Here is a 15,463-nt window from a genome sequence, read left to right as displayed (position 1 = left end):
AAGGAAGATGACCTAATATTTAACGTTGTCTTCTAGACACAGCCTACTTGCCTACGTCTTGCAATTGTCAGTTTTCCTGGCGGTAGAAAAGATAAGATGATCATTTGTTGATGGTGACAGAAGATTGATTCATGGCCAGCAGCTGGATAAGCTGACTATTCTTCTGCTTTAACAAGGCAGCATGAACCTTTAAAGTGGTGCCATCACGGAGATGGTTTCACACCCCAGTGCTCTTGGCTGAGGCCCAGCTGTATGTATGTCCAGGGTGTTGCAGAAATCCAGTTACCCTGTCCCATCCAGATACTCCCTGCACAACCAGTGGTTTTTGCAGACGTGATTAGAGCCCAGATGACTTGCTGTTAGCTGGCTGCTTTGCATCTGCTTGTCCCTGTGAGCTGCGTCACAGACACGCTCCTCCCTCGGGGGCAGCAGTGACTCAGGAGGAGACCAGGAGCCAGAGGGAGAGGAGGTGCTGTGTGAACATGAGCGCCCCACGTTGGGGAGCTTGTAAAGCAGAGGCTGCCACATGTCAACCCCAAGATGGGATTTCCCTTGGAATTCATTAATCTGTAAAACACTGATCTTTAATTAGGTAACCTAATGTCATGAGCCCTTGTGACCACATAACGTGTGTAAGGTGCCTTTGTGTTTTCCTCATCAGGGTTGTGTTGCAGACTGAGTCCTTGGCCCTTTTCTTAGTGCCTGGTTCCAGGACTGAGGGTGGGGGTGGTGCTGAGGGGCCTAGGCTTCAGGATTTAAGGAGACACCGTCCCTCTCACTCGGGCACCTGGGGTTGGCGCCTGCCCCTTGGGCACCTCACATGCCTCACGCGTGTCCCAACACTGCCCGCTACATAGTAGGTACGCAATAAATATTCATTAGGTGATTGGCCAAAGGTCCCACTGCTGTGAAGTGGTATACACAGAAGATCTCCAAACGTTTAGTTGTTTAAAAACAGATATATACATGTTAAAAGTAAAGCAAGCCAGGAGCGCTTTGCTTGTGGAACCAAGCTTTGTGTTACTGCACATTTATTTTCTCTGATGAAGACGTGTATTTCCTAAATTAGATTTGAGCCGTTCTTGTCACAAATAGTGCAGCTTGGCAACGGAAATGCCTCGGAGGATGAGAGGAAGCAAACACATCTGATACCGTCCTCAGAGCTGCAGTCTCCCCTGCCCATCCTGTGCCCGCCAGGACCGGGCAGTCCATTCACAAGCAGCAGCGGCCAGGCGGTCCTGGGTGCCAGTGTGTAGAGAGGCTCATCTGTAGCCACTGCAGGTTGTGTCGGATCTGAGCACAGCATCAGGCCAGGTACACTTGGGTCCCTCAGAGCCCCAACTAATGTGGACAGCTGTCTAGGGCAGCTTCAAGGAACCCTCAGGAGGTGCTTGTGAGGGGCCAGCACCTCTAACCTCCACTTACCTTTGATATAGGACCTTGGAACATAAAGTATGTACAGGTCTAAGCATTCAGTACTTGAGAATGAAAATAGTCCACTAAAAATTTATTTGTAGAATGAAAATGAAACAAAATAAAATAATTGCTAAAAATTAGTGAACAGGTGAGAACAAAGCTGACGAAAAGGAAAGAAGTAAATGGATGAAGATGAAAATAGATTTAATAAGAATGCCTTACAGGAGAAAACTCAAAGGAGACTCCTGACACCCATATAATCTGTTTTTTAACATGTAGGAAACTCATGCTTTGTGTGCACACACATGTGCATGCGTGCATGGTGAATTTGTGTGTGTGCGTGTGTGTGTTTTTTTGGGGAGGGAGTGAGAGAATTAGCCCTCATTAGGACTAGATTAACTAGTTCTACAACCAAAGATAAAATCTAATCCGTGCTGTTAAATAAATCTTTACCACCAAAATGAAGATGTTACATAGAAAAAATAGATTTATGCATTTTTGCTTTTTTTGGCATGAAAATGAACTTTGGAGTAACCTAATAGAAACACAGCAACTGTGTTAATGGCTCCTTTTTTTAACTTCCCTTTCCTTTTTTCCTGGGGCTGACAACATGCCAGCCTCTGAGACTGGAGTTGGGGCAGATTGGTTGGGGGCTCTTAGTGGGAACTCTGATGCCCCTGGCAGGTAGTGATGAATGCACTCTGCATGTGGGAGCCCCCAGGAATGGGTGGGGAGGGAATTAGATTGTGAGTCTGAGGACAGGGTCTGCTGGATGATGGGGGCTTAATGGGTTTGTGACTGGCACCTAAACGTACTGATGAACACAGAGATGCATGTATTTATATATACGTGTATATTTCTACTTTGATGATGGACTTTAAGCATTTTAAATGTTTTAAGTTTTTTAACATTTAAACACGAAAATATTCAAATGTAAATGAAAGGGATTTTCCCAGTTACAAAAAAGTATCTCTTGTAAGAGGAAGAGTTTGTGAGAACTTGGCCTTGCATTCCAGCTCAGGCAGCTTCTGGGTGGTGGGTCCCACAGGAGGGTGGCCTCAGCCTTCTCTGTAGCCCGCTCCTTACCTGTCTCCCTGGAGTCAGATGTGCCCAGCTTGCTTTTCTGTTACTCACACACTGTGTATCCCACTAGGACTCCTGGCTTTCTTCCTGACCTGAAGAGATGATATCTGGCCGGACTGTTTAGACTTGGGATGAAGCTAGAGATGAGCCAGTCAATCTTTTAAAAACTTTATCAGGATTTGGGTTCTTCGGTCTCTCCGCTGCCTTAGACATTACGTTAGGGAAAATGAGCCCAGGTGTGGTACTATTAGGGGGAAGAATTAAGCGCGGGAAGATCACTGTTGATAGCCTCACGGCTTCCCTGCTGGCCGCTGGCAGCTCACTGGGCCCTGCTTCAGGGCTGTTTATTGTTACCTGCAAAACGCACACCCAGATTTTACCACCGGATTGTTAAGTCAGTGCAGTTGGTATGAAATTATAATGTGCATCTCTGCTGTAGGCCTTGTCTTCATTGTATTCTCATCATAGTTTTCCATTAATTTATTTGGAAATTATGTGGGAAAATGTGAATATTTGTGATTTTAAAGAATTAACAACACTAATAGTGGTAAAAAAGCTGTGGATAAAAGGTCATTGTTTTGTGTTATATCAATTTTGGACTTCTTGGTTTTTTTGAGGTGAAATGGGGAATTTTACACTTTATCTTCAGTCTTGCTGAATAGAATTACTGTGTGCTGACATCACCTGGCATTTCTTAACACGAATATTGCTTCTGCTTGCGGCCTTACTGGGCTTTCGGGTCTCACTGCATAGTAGTTTGTTCTTCTAATCCTAAAAACAGAATGTAACATTTTGTTGTATGTGTTAATGTACAAGGTCCTAACGTAAAGTGGCTACCAAATGCAAATTCTTTCTCAAGTCTAATTAATTAGTAAGAGTATATAGAAAGCCATTAGCTATCTAAATTGGATTTTCCATGGATTTCCATGATTACATACTTCTGTGAATTATACCAATTGTTATTACCAAAATTATTAGTGGATTTTAATATTAAGACAAATTTTGTCTGACATCCTTGATTTATACATATTAGTTATATGGGGAAATCAAGTCATGATTTGATTGAGAAGAAATTTATTGGTGGCCTAACTGAAAACTTAATGAGCGATTAAAGTGCATAGAGTGGAGAACAAGTGTCTTAGACATGAGTGGCTTGCTGACTACAGGAGGCATTATCAAATGAGAGATGACATCCTCAGGCTGTAATTACTAGAGAAGGTTTTGTTAGGCTTGAAGGAGCTGAGACAGGGCATAAACGGTTCTCTGATTTCCTTCCCGTAGTTTCACCAGTGATCATTAAGGAGTGGGCAGCTTACAAAGGGAAATCTCCGCAAACCCCGGAACTGGTGGAAGCTCTTGCCTTCAGGGAGTGGACCTGCCCCAACCTGAAGAGGCTCTGGCTGGGGAAGGCGGTGGAGGACAAGAACCGCAGGATGAGAGCCTTCCTGGCCTGCATGAGGTCAGACACCCCAGCCATGCTCAACCCAGCCAGCGTGCCCACTCATCTCACTGTGCTGTGCTGTGTGCTGCGGTAGGTACGGCTGCCCCGCAGGTACTCATGGACACCTCTCAGACGCGTCTGCATGAAGTACTGGGGCAGGAGTGCGGGCTGGGGGGGGGGGGGCAGGGATCGGCCAGCTAAATGCAATGTGGATTTTGAATTGATGCTATATAGTATGTTTACAGAGTTGGTATATTTGGTTAACATGTATTTTATATAAATATAATGACTTTAAACAGTTTATTTTTTAAGTATTAAAGATGTTGAAGGCTATCGGGGCTATGTATTATTTTGGATTGTTCTACATAGGGAAAAACATATCTCTTCCCTCTTTGTTCGTTTAACCTTACGTAGATCAGTATGAACTTGTGGTGGTATCTGTTTTATTCCTCGCATTATAGCCTGATGTGTCTTTGTTCATTTGGTTGCTCACATTGTTCCGGCTTGGGCAGTGAGAGCTCGTTCAGTGAGCTTCTATGTCTTTTGTCCCCCCAGTATGTCCTTGCTTTTTTGGTACCACAAGATGCTGCCCAAGCTTGTCTGTATTGTCCTTGCCCTGGAACCTGTCTCTAAGGGGCCAGCTCCTGTCCTTGGAAAGGGGAATTGGAAACCCACATCTGGGCCCTGTGCTTCTAGGCCCTCATTGGACCAGCCACGAGTGCCTGTGTAGATAGACACTGTTGGCATTCTGGAGTTAATTGGAGTTGGCATGCATACCTAAGTCAGGTTTATTAGTTTTTTGTTTTTTTAAACCAATTTCAATATTAGGAAAAAATTGCCAGTACACTACAAAGAGCCTTTGTTTTCCATCTCCATTTCATAGTTCATTTCAGACGCTCTGTTCATTCAGAAGTGAAGTCCCTTTGGTCTCCAGAGGGCAGGCGCTGGTGGAGGCCATGCCATCCCTCTGCTCCTCACGGTCCTGTCCAGCCTGTGCGTCTCCACTCTGAGCACTTGGTGAAGGGGCTGCTGTGGGGCTTCTCCAGTGAGACCACTCTGTCCCTTTATAACGAACATGTATTTCATGGGAGGCAGTTTGAAGCTGTGTAAACTTACAGTGTTTCCATCAGTGTGGACTCGCAGCTCTGCCTTCTGCACAGTGGCTTCTAGTCCACCGCTACCATCATTTTAATTTGGTGCTTTGTTGTCACCTGTTGGGCCAGTGGGGGCCTTGTCAGGCTGGCCTCCTGTCGTGTCTCCATCTCTCTGTGAGCATTCCTGGCTTTTCTGCAGAGATGTCCTGGCCTCACCTAGATGCCCCTTTGTCCCTGCAGCGCTGGTTCTTGGTGCTGGGGACAGTTGGACACAGCCTTCCTGGTGTGTATGGGCACCCACACGCCTACAGGCTTCTGGTACCTACCCATCCCAGCTCTCTCTCCTATGTGTGTGGCTTCTGACCCTGACAGACAGGCAGCCTGCGGCCCAGCTGCCCTCCAGGCCCTCAACTGCCTCAGCCCCGGGGATCCACCCCCCTGGCCCCTGACACCTGCTAGGTCTCACCTGCTTGACTAAGGAGGAGGGACAGAGCCTTCATCAGCTGTTTATTTCTTGAAGTTTCTTAAATTCGTAACAGACTTTAAGGCCAATAACTTACTGAGAAAGCTCTCCTTAATTAAATTGAGGTTGACTAAAACAGTGTGTCGATTTCTTGTGTTTATCTCCATTGAGAATTAGCTGGTTAGAAAGATCAGTTATATTATTTTGGTTTTTGAATCTTCTGCTTTCCTCTGATGGAAAATTCATTAATGGACCTGCTGTTTTTTTATCAGTAAAAACCTTACATTAGCCAAAAATTTAAGACTTGGAGTGCTATAAGATCAAATTAGCAATAATGAATTTGGTTGCTTTGTTTGTATTTCTCTCTTCCAAGTTTAAAATGATGTGTGGCCTTTAATCTGATGGGGCAACTGACTGTCCACCATGTGCCTGACCTGAAGAACCCGCTGGACCTGGGCTTATGGGGCTGTCCCCTTGGACGGAGGCAGCCTTCTGTTAGTAGGACGAGCTGCTGCTGTTGGGAGCACGGCGTTCACGTGCTTTAATGACGCTTGGGGTGGGGGTGCCTTCACGTCTTGTCTGCCCCTGCATTCGCCTCATGGGGCCCTGGATGCTCGGGCCTCCTCTCCTCATTGCCTTGGTTCCTGTGTCCAGTTGTCCTCCACTACCTCAGAAACAGCCCCGCCTCTTTTAGGCACTATTCAGATGGCCTTCATAAAACTTCCCAGATTTCAGGACTGTCCTGGTCCCTGTTTTCAAGACAGTCTTTATTGTTGTTGTTTTGTGGTGGTTTATTAAAAAGGACTCATTTTAGACCTTGAAAAGATTAATAAATGTAACTACTAATCTTGAGTCTGAGCGAACCTCCTCCTGTGCTCTCGTCTTGGTGGCATTGAGAAGCCACAGTGAGTGCAGTGCAGGCCCCATACACGGGTGGAAGCTAGATGACGTGCTTGGTCAGAAGAGACTGTCTGTGCGGGGTGGTTTCTTGGGGCCAGGGGGTTTCCCACTTGGAAAGACAGTTTTAGATCCCGAGGAGGAGCATCGTGTTGAGATGAGGTGTCTGGGGAGAGCCGAGGGACAGTGTCTCGTGGGACAAGTCCCAGGGATTTGGGACTGGGACACCACAAATGGGTTGGTCCACTTCCACTAAGAGAATCCCTTCTACCCTCTGTGTTTGGGACCCCAGGGCAGCAGGTGAAGGAGGACACCCTTCGTGGTTTCTGTTTGGTCATTGGGTATGACCTGCTAGCAACATGGAGACAGGCTGTGTAGGAAGTCTGAAATCTCGGGGTGAAGAGAGTGGGGTCATGGGCGGGGGGCCAGGCGAGGATGAGTAACAGTGTGCCTCCGAGAGCCCCCGGTATGGGCTGTGGGCTGAGGCTGACAGCCCAGCGGTTGTCATTCTCTGGAGAAATTACAGCCGTGTAACAGGAGGGGCTGAGGAGGTGAGGCCGAAGATGGGAATGAGGGGGTGTGGACAAAGGGCAGGGCCTGTGTCCTGGACAAGGCGAGTCCTGCAGCATGACCCCCAGGTTTGATGGCTGGGATAGGGTGAAGGTCAGTGATCGCAAAGCCATGCAGTCATCCACAAAGACTTCCTCCCTTTCTTTGATAATTTTTTTGTGTGCATAATTTCAAACTTCAAGAAATTGTGAGATTAATGCAAAGAGCTCGTGGCTGTCCTTCAGATTCCCCACATGTTAACATTCTCCTGCAGTGGCTTTTTCCTCCTCTCTGTGTGGATCTGTGTGTTTGTCTTGAATCCCTTAAGTGTAAGTTGTGTACACGTTATGGATACGATGCCCCTTTACCCCTAAGCTCTTCAGTCTGTGTTTCCTCAAAACACAAGGACATTATCAAAATTAGAAAAATAATGCTGATACAGCTCATGTATGGATCTCACTCAGATTTCACCAGTTGTCCCAGTAACGTACTTGATTAGCAACAGAAAACCTTGGCTCATGGCTTGTGTTCAGTTGCCATGTCTCTTGCAGTCTCCACTGCTTCTCCTGTCCGGTGGGCTGATGCAGAGGTTTGAACAGTGAGCCCTGGTTTGTCTGCACACCTGGGATCTGCAGGTGCACTTGAGCAAATGGAAACAGTGTTGACACACAGGCTGCGTCTAAGTCTAGATTTGTTTCTGGTCAGGGGCAGGCACAGCCCTGCAGGGACACGGGGGTCTCCTTGTCGCTTCACTACTGGTGTCAGCACCCACATGTTACACTGTTTCCAAATGGGGTGTTAGGACAGCAGTCAGGAGGATGGGGAAAGAAGAGCAGCCAAATCTCTACAACCCTCGCAGCAGAGACCTGGAGGAGACAGCCTCTGAACAGAAGTCCCGCATGAGGATGAAGCAACTATCCAACTGTCCAGAACAGAGCAGAGGTGGCCTTTCCTGGGGTGCAGCCCAGAAACATAGACGAAGTCCTTCCCCAAGAGAGCTCATGTTCTCCAGAGGTGACACCCTGGGTTACATCCTGGAGGAAACTAAATTAATAAGCAAAATAAGGGAGTGGAGGGTTTGAGCTTTCAAACAGGACTCAGAGAACCAGAGGAGCCTGTCCCAACAGCTGAGGAATGCAGCCAGGGTCCAGCTTCGAGACGCAGGGACCTGCCCCAGCACCCCCACTTTCAAAGGGCAGTGAGAGGAGAGTGAGAAAGGGCGGGCCGCAGATCCCCTCACACCTCTGTGATGGGAAGCTTGAGGCTACACGGTAAAGAATGTCTGGAGAAAACTGAGTGATGTAAAAGGGGCTGAGAACACTGTCCGTGCTCTAGGAGTAGCGTAGGCAGATGAGACAACCAACTGAGGGGTAAGTTTCAGCTCCTGCCAGGGTGCCACTGGTGCCCTCCGTGTTTATAGTATTTGTGTATAATATAGTTTATAGTATTTGTTTATAGTGTTTGTGTATATCTTTGTGTACATCTCATACTCTTTCTGCATCTAGAAAGGCTTTCCTAGGACTTACATACAGTGAGAAAAAGGTAAGTGGTAACTTTGTGAAAATGTAATAGGAAACCAAATGGAGGAAATAGCAGATATTCTAACCAAAAAGACCTATTGCAGCTAAACTGAGTGCTGAGAGTCTTTGCTGCCAGGAAAACCAACCTGTTTCGAAGACACTTTTTTTCTTGATTCATAATTTTTAAAGGACCATCTAGCCAGGGGCTGGGGGCATGGAGGGGGCGGTTAGTGTTTCATAGGTTTCCAGGATGAAAAGAGTTCTGGGTATGGATGGTGGGGATGACTGCACAGCACTGTGAATGGACCTATTAATGCCGCTGTACTGTGCACTTAAAAATGATTAAAATGGTAAATTTTATGTTATGTGTATTTTACCACAACTTAAACAAAATAAGGTATAAAATTAAAAGGACGCATAATGTGTATACTTCAGCAGAGAACATTGTATGTTGCGCACAATCCTTTCCACAGGAATTTTTTCCAGACTGTGAAAAAAAGTGGGGGGCTTTCTCCATATTTGCTATTTCTTGCATCCAGCCCTGATTAAAACTCACAGTAAGATCACTGTAGTTAAGATTTGTGGTTCTCAAACAATTGCAAAGGATGTTGTTTTTGTCGTTGTAAATATTGACAGTATACTGAAATAAAACTTTTGCATCATTCTTTTAAATATTGATCAGATCTAAATACCACAGAGATTTAACCTCCACTATTCATTTACTTTGAAATTCATTTCCTTCCTATTAATGCTACGTAATTTTGCCATGGAGTATATAAGCTCTGTGCCTCCATTTCCCATCTCTCAAATGGGACAGTGATGGTTCCTCCTCAGAGTTGCTGTGACTACGTGAGGAGTCAGTGCGTGTAAATGCTTAGACCAGTGCCTGGCACCTAGCAAGCACTTAAGTTTTTTTGCTAGGATGTTAATTGAAAGTACTTCTTACTCCGCTGGATGGAACCGCCTCCTTCACCCATTAGTCCATGTTTCTGTGGATGAATATTAATTATTACAATAATGAGATAGGGCTTTGTACCCACTCTCATTGTGGTTTTTGTTGACTTAGACTTTAAACCCTGAGAAGACATCCTCAGCAGACGGGACTGGAAAGAGCTTTGTGAGGCATGTCACGATTCTCCAAACTCCTTTGACACAGGAATCTATCACCAAAAGTTATTTTTAGTGATCAGCTGGCAACTTGATTAGATCATCCCTCAAGTTTGCTAAATGCAGAGAATTGCAAACTGTTGGACTTGAACAGGACTTAGGACCACATTCTTAGTGGTTAACCTCCCGCTCTCACCCCAAACACTGCCTGTGGCTGTGCCTTTGCTCAGTGCCCCGGGGTTGTCACGGGGCCCTGCGCACGCATGGCAAGGTAAGGGGAAGAGGATTGCCAGGGAAAAGGTGATGTGGACACCTGATGCTTCTCAGGCAGGTAGTACACATGGAAGCTGTAGGTTTAGAAATTGATTTCCCATCAGCTGCTCACACCATGGTGGCCCCCAGTATGTCTGTGGCCCTGGGGACTGTAGCGATCCATTCTGAAGGCCATAGCTTTAGTTCTCTTTCTGAGGTCTCTCCCTACTTAGTCCGAGTACATTCATCTGCCACTGCGAAGCCTCATCCAGATAGTTCACACAACACTTGCTCTTCATCGAGGAATTAATCTTTCTTATCTAGACCTAGGGTCTGCCTCCCAGGTAGCCTGTCTTGAATTAAAATAGATAAGTCATGTAAATTTGGTGTTTTCAGGATTTAAACATTTCACAAGAGTAAAGTTGTATCAAAAAAATCACTGACGGTTCGCAGTATGTATAAATTTAGTGTGCTATTTTTAATGACTCTAAAATCAAACGTGCTTATCAGCCCAGGTGATTGTTGGGTTTTTATTTGTAATTGGTGTCATCCAGTGAAAACAGAAAAGCTGGTAAGAAGTCTGTAGAAGCCTCGTTAGCCTGTGTCACCCGAGTCTCCTGAGAACCTGCACACCAGATTGCGCATGCGACTGGTGACTGCTGCATCCTGACCCCATACCCTCTGTCTCTCCACCCCTGTAGGTATATGGTGCAATGGCCTGGAGCACGGATACTGCGTCGTCAGGAGCTGGATGCCTTCTTGGCTCAGGCATTGTCCCCCAAACTCTACGAGCCTGATCAGCTGCAGGAGCTCAAGGTAACTGACGCCTCCTTCCTTGTCCTGGAGCCTTGCTCTGGAGCTCATGGGACAGCACCTCCCTTGGCAGCTGCTCAGTGCACCACACTAGTAATGCTAAGGATGTGAACTCGAGAGCCTTCAGGGCAAAGGGAATTTCCTCCCCGGTTATGGAAATGGTCAAGTCGCCTTTTGTCCGATAAAAATTTTCCCTTGTTTACCAATGGGTGTTGATTCTTGTTTTTCACATCAGGAAGTAAACTTGCCTTTTATTTCAGGTGGGGATCCCAAACCGTGGGAGGGCTTGGTCCTAAGAATTTCCTAACATCTGGCCAGGATCTCTTTCTTATTTCGTTCTGTTGTTCCTAATTACAGCATTCGTTTTCTCTAAAAATAGTCTTTGTCCTCCTAGTGTTATAAGTACCTTTTAAAAACCACTTGAAGAACAATGTGATACCATCACTCCTGTGCCCTTTTAGGCAGCATTTAACATCGTATTCCTTTTAAGTTTCCCTTCCAGTAAGTCCTTTTGTTCTTTGTTTTGACAGTATTAATTTTCCCATGTTGTCACCTGATTTTTCGGTGTGCTTATCTTTTCAGTGCACTTTTATTAGTTGCTGTGTTCGCATGGCCGTACTTGCTTTCTAATTTCTACAGTAAATTTTAGAAAGTTCAAGACTTTCGAGAGTTAGCTAAATTAGTGAAACTGCCTTTTCTTTTTAATGTATAGGGTTTTGGTTTTTTTCTTTGCCATTGGTTATTTATTTATGTATTTATTTTACGAAATTTGATTTGTAATCAAGTAATCTCTTTTGACAAAATCGCCTTCACTTTTAGATCTTTTTGCCGTTCTTTACGAAGGCGTTCTTTCCCAACAGGAGTTTTAGGCTCGCTTTATCGATTTTCAGTATTCTACATTTGGGGCTCAATAAATTGCTGATTTTCCCTAAATTACTCAGTTAAATGCAGTAATTTGGTTTTGAGTGACCCTTGACTTTGAGGAGCCCATGTCATTTGCGGTCACCTTAGGCTTCTGATGACTTTGAAACAAGCTAAATAAGACAACAAAACTTAGGAGAATCTACCTCAAATTGTATTCTTTACTTTCTAGATTAAGCTTTTCTGTTAGACAGAAATTATTATTTTTAATGGTTTTGAATTTAAGTTTTTGTTCTGGAATATTTGGCCGGGTGTCCCCTGAGAGGCTGGTACTAAGCGGAAGGTCTCCCTCCCGTGACCTACCGTGTGGTGCCATCACCACTGTCTTCATCACCAGACTGCGCTCAGGGGTGTTGTAAATACTTTGACTAGAGTGTGGTGCCATCCCTCTACCTCTACTTCCTGTTTCTCTTATTTAGATTATTACATCAGTATTGACATCCCAGTTCTGAAAATCAGACCGCCAGGTATCAGGTATGCCCACCAAGCCTTATTCACCATCAAGTTGCTTTTACTCAAAGTTCATCTTTTCTCCCATATCCTTTTCATTTTTGGATCAACACACAGGCTGTAACTTTTGAGACAGTCACACTCTAAGCTTTCATTTTGGTTCTTTTGAGGTCTTAATGCTTTCATGGTTTTCTCCTGATTCTTCATCTAAAGCCAGGCGTTTCTAGAGCTGTGTTAGAAAATGCAGGCACTTCAGGCCCAACCTATCCCTTTGGCTCTTCTGGTATGGAGGTCTGTGTTCCCTGCACCGAGGCAGCCAGCACATCAGTGCTCTGTTCACGGGCATAGATTCTGAAAGAACCAGAAGGGAAAACAGCAGCTTTCCTTAGGAGAGAGGTGGTTGGTTGTTTAAGATTGACAATCCTCTCAGCTACCAGATTAGGAATAGTCATTATTTAAATGCTACAAAAGTCCCTATGCAGAGCTCAGGGAGGGTCCCAACATTCAGTGATAGAAAAGTAAATTTTATAATTGTTTTTTCATTTAACTACTAAAAGTTGTTTTGACATATGAAAAGCAATGACAGTGCTTTCCTATAAAACACCATTTTACTGTGTAGGATATAGTCAACTCTTGATATTTGGTGTTGTTTTAGGGGCCGTTATCCAGTTTGTGGATTGCCCAGACCCTGTTTTTCTTCTCCCACTTCTGTCTATTATGTGCTTTGAGAATAAAGAGGAAAAGAGAAAGAAAAGATGCAATTCTGACAGTTTGGCCTCTGCTTGGCTTTTCTGATGGGAGGTTTGGTGGGAAAAGATGTTGAAACCATTAGTTCAAATGACTAGAAGAGTTTCCTCTGGTCTGTGCTCTGTCCGCCTGCTGTGACCATGAACAATCGAGTATTCTGTGTGGCTCCTTGAGGACCTGGGACAATGACTGACAGCCTCACTTTTCTCTGGGATACTTTTAGGTGCTTCTCCTAGGTTACCAGAGTGAGTGTAATTACTAGGGTAGATCAGCATAGATGCCGTGTTTGGAGGAGGGTGGGTAAAGGATGAGGAACAGGACCTTTGTACAGTTTCAATATTTGTCTGCTTTCTTTCTCCCTGCTCTTGACCTCCCTATAATTTGCCTTACATTCTTCTAACAGTTTCACATGCCAAGTGAAGAATATGAAAGATGGAAAATAAAGAGCTGTAAAGAGCATGTTAAGGGCTGCAGCATGTCTGTGGTACCTATAGGAGTTATTATGCATGTAGGTAAATAGGGCAAGTCACAGGAAGAGTCTGCTGCCCCGTAATTAGAAGTCAGACAAAGTCACCTCACTGGAATTTGGTTCTTGAGCTAATTGGGCAGAGATTAAATTCCATATTTGTATTTCCTATAAAGTCAGAAAATGTTGTCAATATTTCTCTAGTTAACGAACTTTGAATAATGTTGAGTGTTTTGCTTGGTGTAATAGAATGAGGTTGGAGTGTGAATAGTTCAGCCATTTTTTCGGTCAAGGGTTCAGATTCTGGTGCTACCAGTTACAGTTTTGGGAGCGCTCTATGACTCCGTTTCTCCATCTATAAAGTGGAGTACTAAGAGCAGTACCTGTGTCATCCTATTGTTGAGATGTACATGAGACAATACATGTAAAAATACTTAGAGCAGTGTCTGATAACATATTTATTAAGTGCCCCATAAATATTAGATAGTAGTCTTTGTATAATTAACATTTAGGGACAAATATAAACCGCTATGTAAAGTAATTTTAAAATTTTTTCAAATGAGGCAGACTCTACACAGAACTTGAGATTTTATTCGCATTATTTAGACAACTGTTAAGAATTTTTCTCTGTTAAATCGAGATGTCGTTAGTCATTACTAAAGCCAAGTGTCTTGAACATCATTTTTAAAACCCATGAAAACACAATTCCTCAAGTAATGATGAGGCAATTGAAAATAAGTAATATGTGTGTGGATAGGGAAAGCTGCTCCCTTCCTCCTGTCAGCTCACAAGATGACTCATTCTCACTAGGGTGCCTCTGTGCCCCACACACCAGCTGTCCTTTCTTAACCTCAGCACCCAGATGGCCACCTGCCCAGAGTGCTTTTGAGCTATATTAGTCGAATAAGGGTTTGTTGTCGATATGACTGCACCACCGACTAAGAAATGACAGCAGCATCGTGCTTCCCTAGAGGGCTGCTTCTGGCACCGCCACAGCTTTGAGTAGCGAGCAGATGTCTTTAGAGCTGCTTCTCCCTCAGCCTTGACCTGGCCCAGAGGCCACGACCAGCAGTGCCATTGGCTGGAGGCTGGGTTGCTGAGTCTACACAGCGGAGCTGTGAGGGGGAGGATTGTCTGCATAGGCAGCCCCCAAGCATGGGTAAGCGTTGCTGCTGTGCCACATTCCCACAATGTCAGCTTTCAGGAAGGAGAAACCCCTTCTTTCTGCCTCGAGACTCTCAGAGGAGAAGGCAGCACAGAGACAGGCACCAGGTGAATTTGTTTTCCATGCTGACTCTCTCTTTCTCCACTTTCTGCTCATAAATATAAAAATGCATCTAATTCTATCACCCTAACCCCACCTGCCCTCAACTGAGCATGTTTAGTTCCCCTTTTCAACACTGTATTGGGAGAAGCAGGAGCCATGGGATGGGCCAGGAGCGGTAGACAGACTTTTAGGTTTAGGAACTTCTGAAATGCATTGACTTAAAATTAAAAACAAAACAAAAAAAGGTTGGAAAACACAGTGTTAGCTGATAATGGAGAATGACAACACAAAACACCAGATATTCATAAATTCATCAGTATTTGGCACTGGAATGATTCTTTTTAGTGAAAAGCCAGTTTGCCTGCCACAATCAGGCATTGCTTAGGTTGATAACCCGTAAAAACTGTATTCTTGAGACACCATCACCTTAGAAAATAAGGTGGGAAGACAGAAACCAGGACAGCTAAAACTCAGTCCAGGATAATCCACAAACTAGGTCCTTCACAGACAGATAATCAAGAGTTGACTGTATTTGTCAGTGTTTCTCACTCTGCGCATCAGATGCTAGGAGAGAAAGTTGTGTGCACATAGGAGGGCTCCCAGCAGAGGACCGGGGTACAGCCTCTAGATTCTGATAGTCTGCATGGTTCAGATACAAAGTTTTTGTTGTTGTGTTCTTTCATTTATAAGCTATCCATTTCTCCTAAAACATTTGACAGTCTCATTAATAAGTTGCTATCTGAAAACATTAACATATAAAATAATGTAAACATAAAATACAAGTTTTAGAGTGAAATTATTCCAAGTAATTTTTCAATATAACTAATTGAAAATGTATGATCTTATTAGAATATTCTTTTTTACAATCTTACTGTTAATATATTATTAGTGTATAGAATCTGAAGTGTAAAATTTTATTTCAAATGAATTGTGGGATTTTTAACTGCTAAGGAAATTATTAATAATTTGTTACTTTA

At 44.3% G+C, this 15,463-nt stretch overlaps 1 protein-coding gene across 3 annotated transcripts in view; it reads left to right on the top strand.

Annotated features, from left to right (window-relative positions):
* FAM120A (family with sequence similarity 120 member A) overlaps positions 1 to 15,463 on the top strand; it is a 103,194-nt gene that overhangs the window by 73,642 nt on the left and 14,089 nt on the right. For all 3 annotated transcript variants that reach the window (XM_081066536.1, XM_081066535.1, XM_081066534.1), the window contains exons 11-12: positions 3,781 to 4,030; positions 10,524 to 10,638. In XM_081066536.1, the coding sequence (XP_080922662.1) occupies positions 3,781 to 4,030; positions 10,524 to 10,638 (365 nt within the window). The remainder of the gene's footprint in view (positions 1 to 3,780; positions 4,031 to 10,523; positions 10,639 to 15,463) is intronic.

This window comes from Rhinolophus hipposideros (genome assembly GCF_964194185.1).
Source record: "Rhinolophus hipposideros genome assembly, chromosome: 11".
NCBI classification, from domain to species: domain Eukaryota; kingdom Metazoa; phylum Chordata; class Mammalia; order Chiroptera; family Rhinolophidae; genus Rhinolophus; species Rhinolophus hipposideros.
This window is presented reverse-complemented; position numbering and strand designations above follow the sequence as displayed.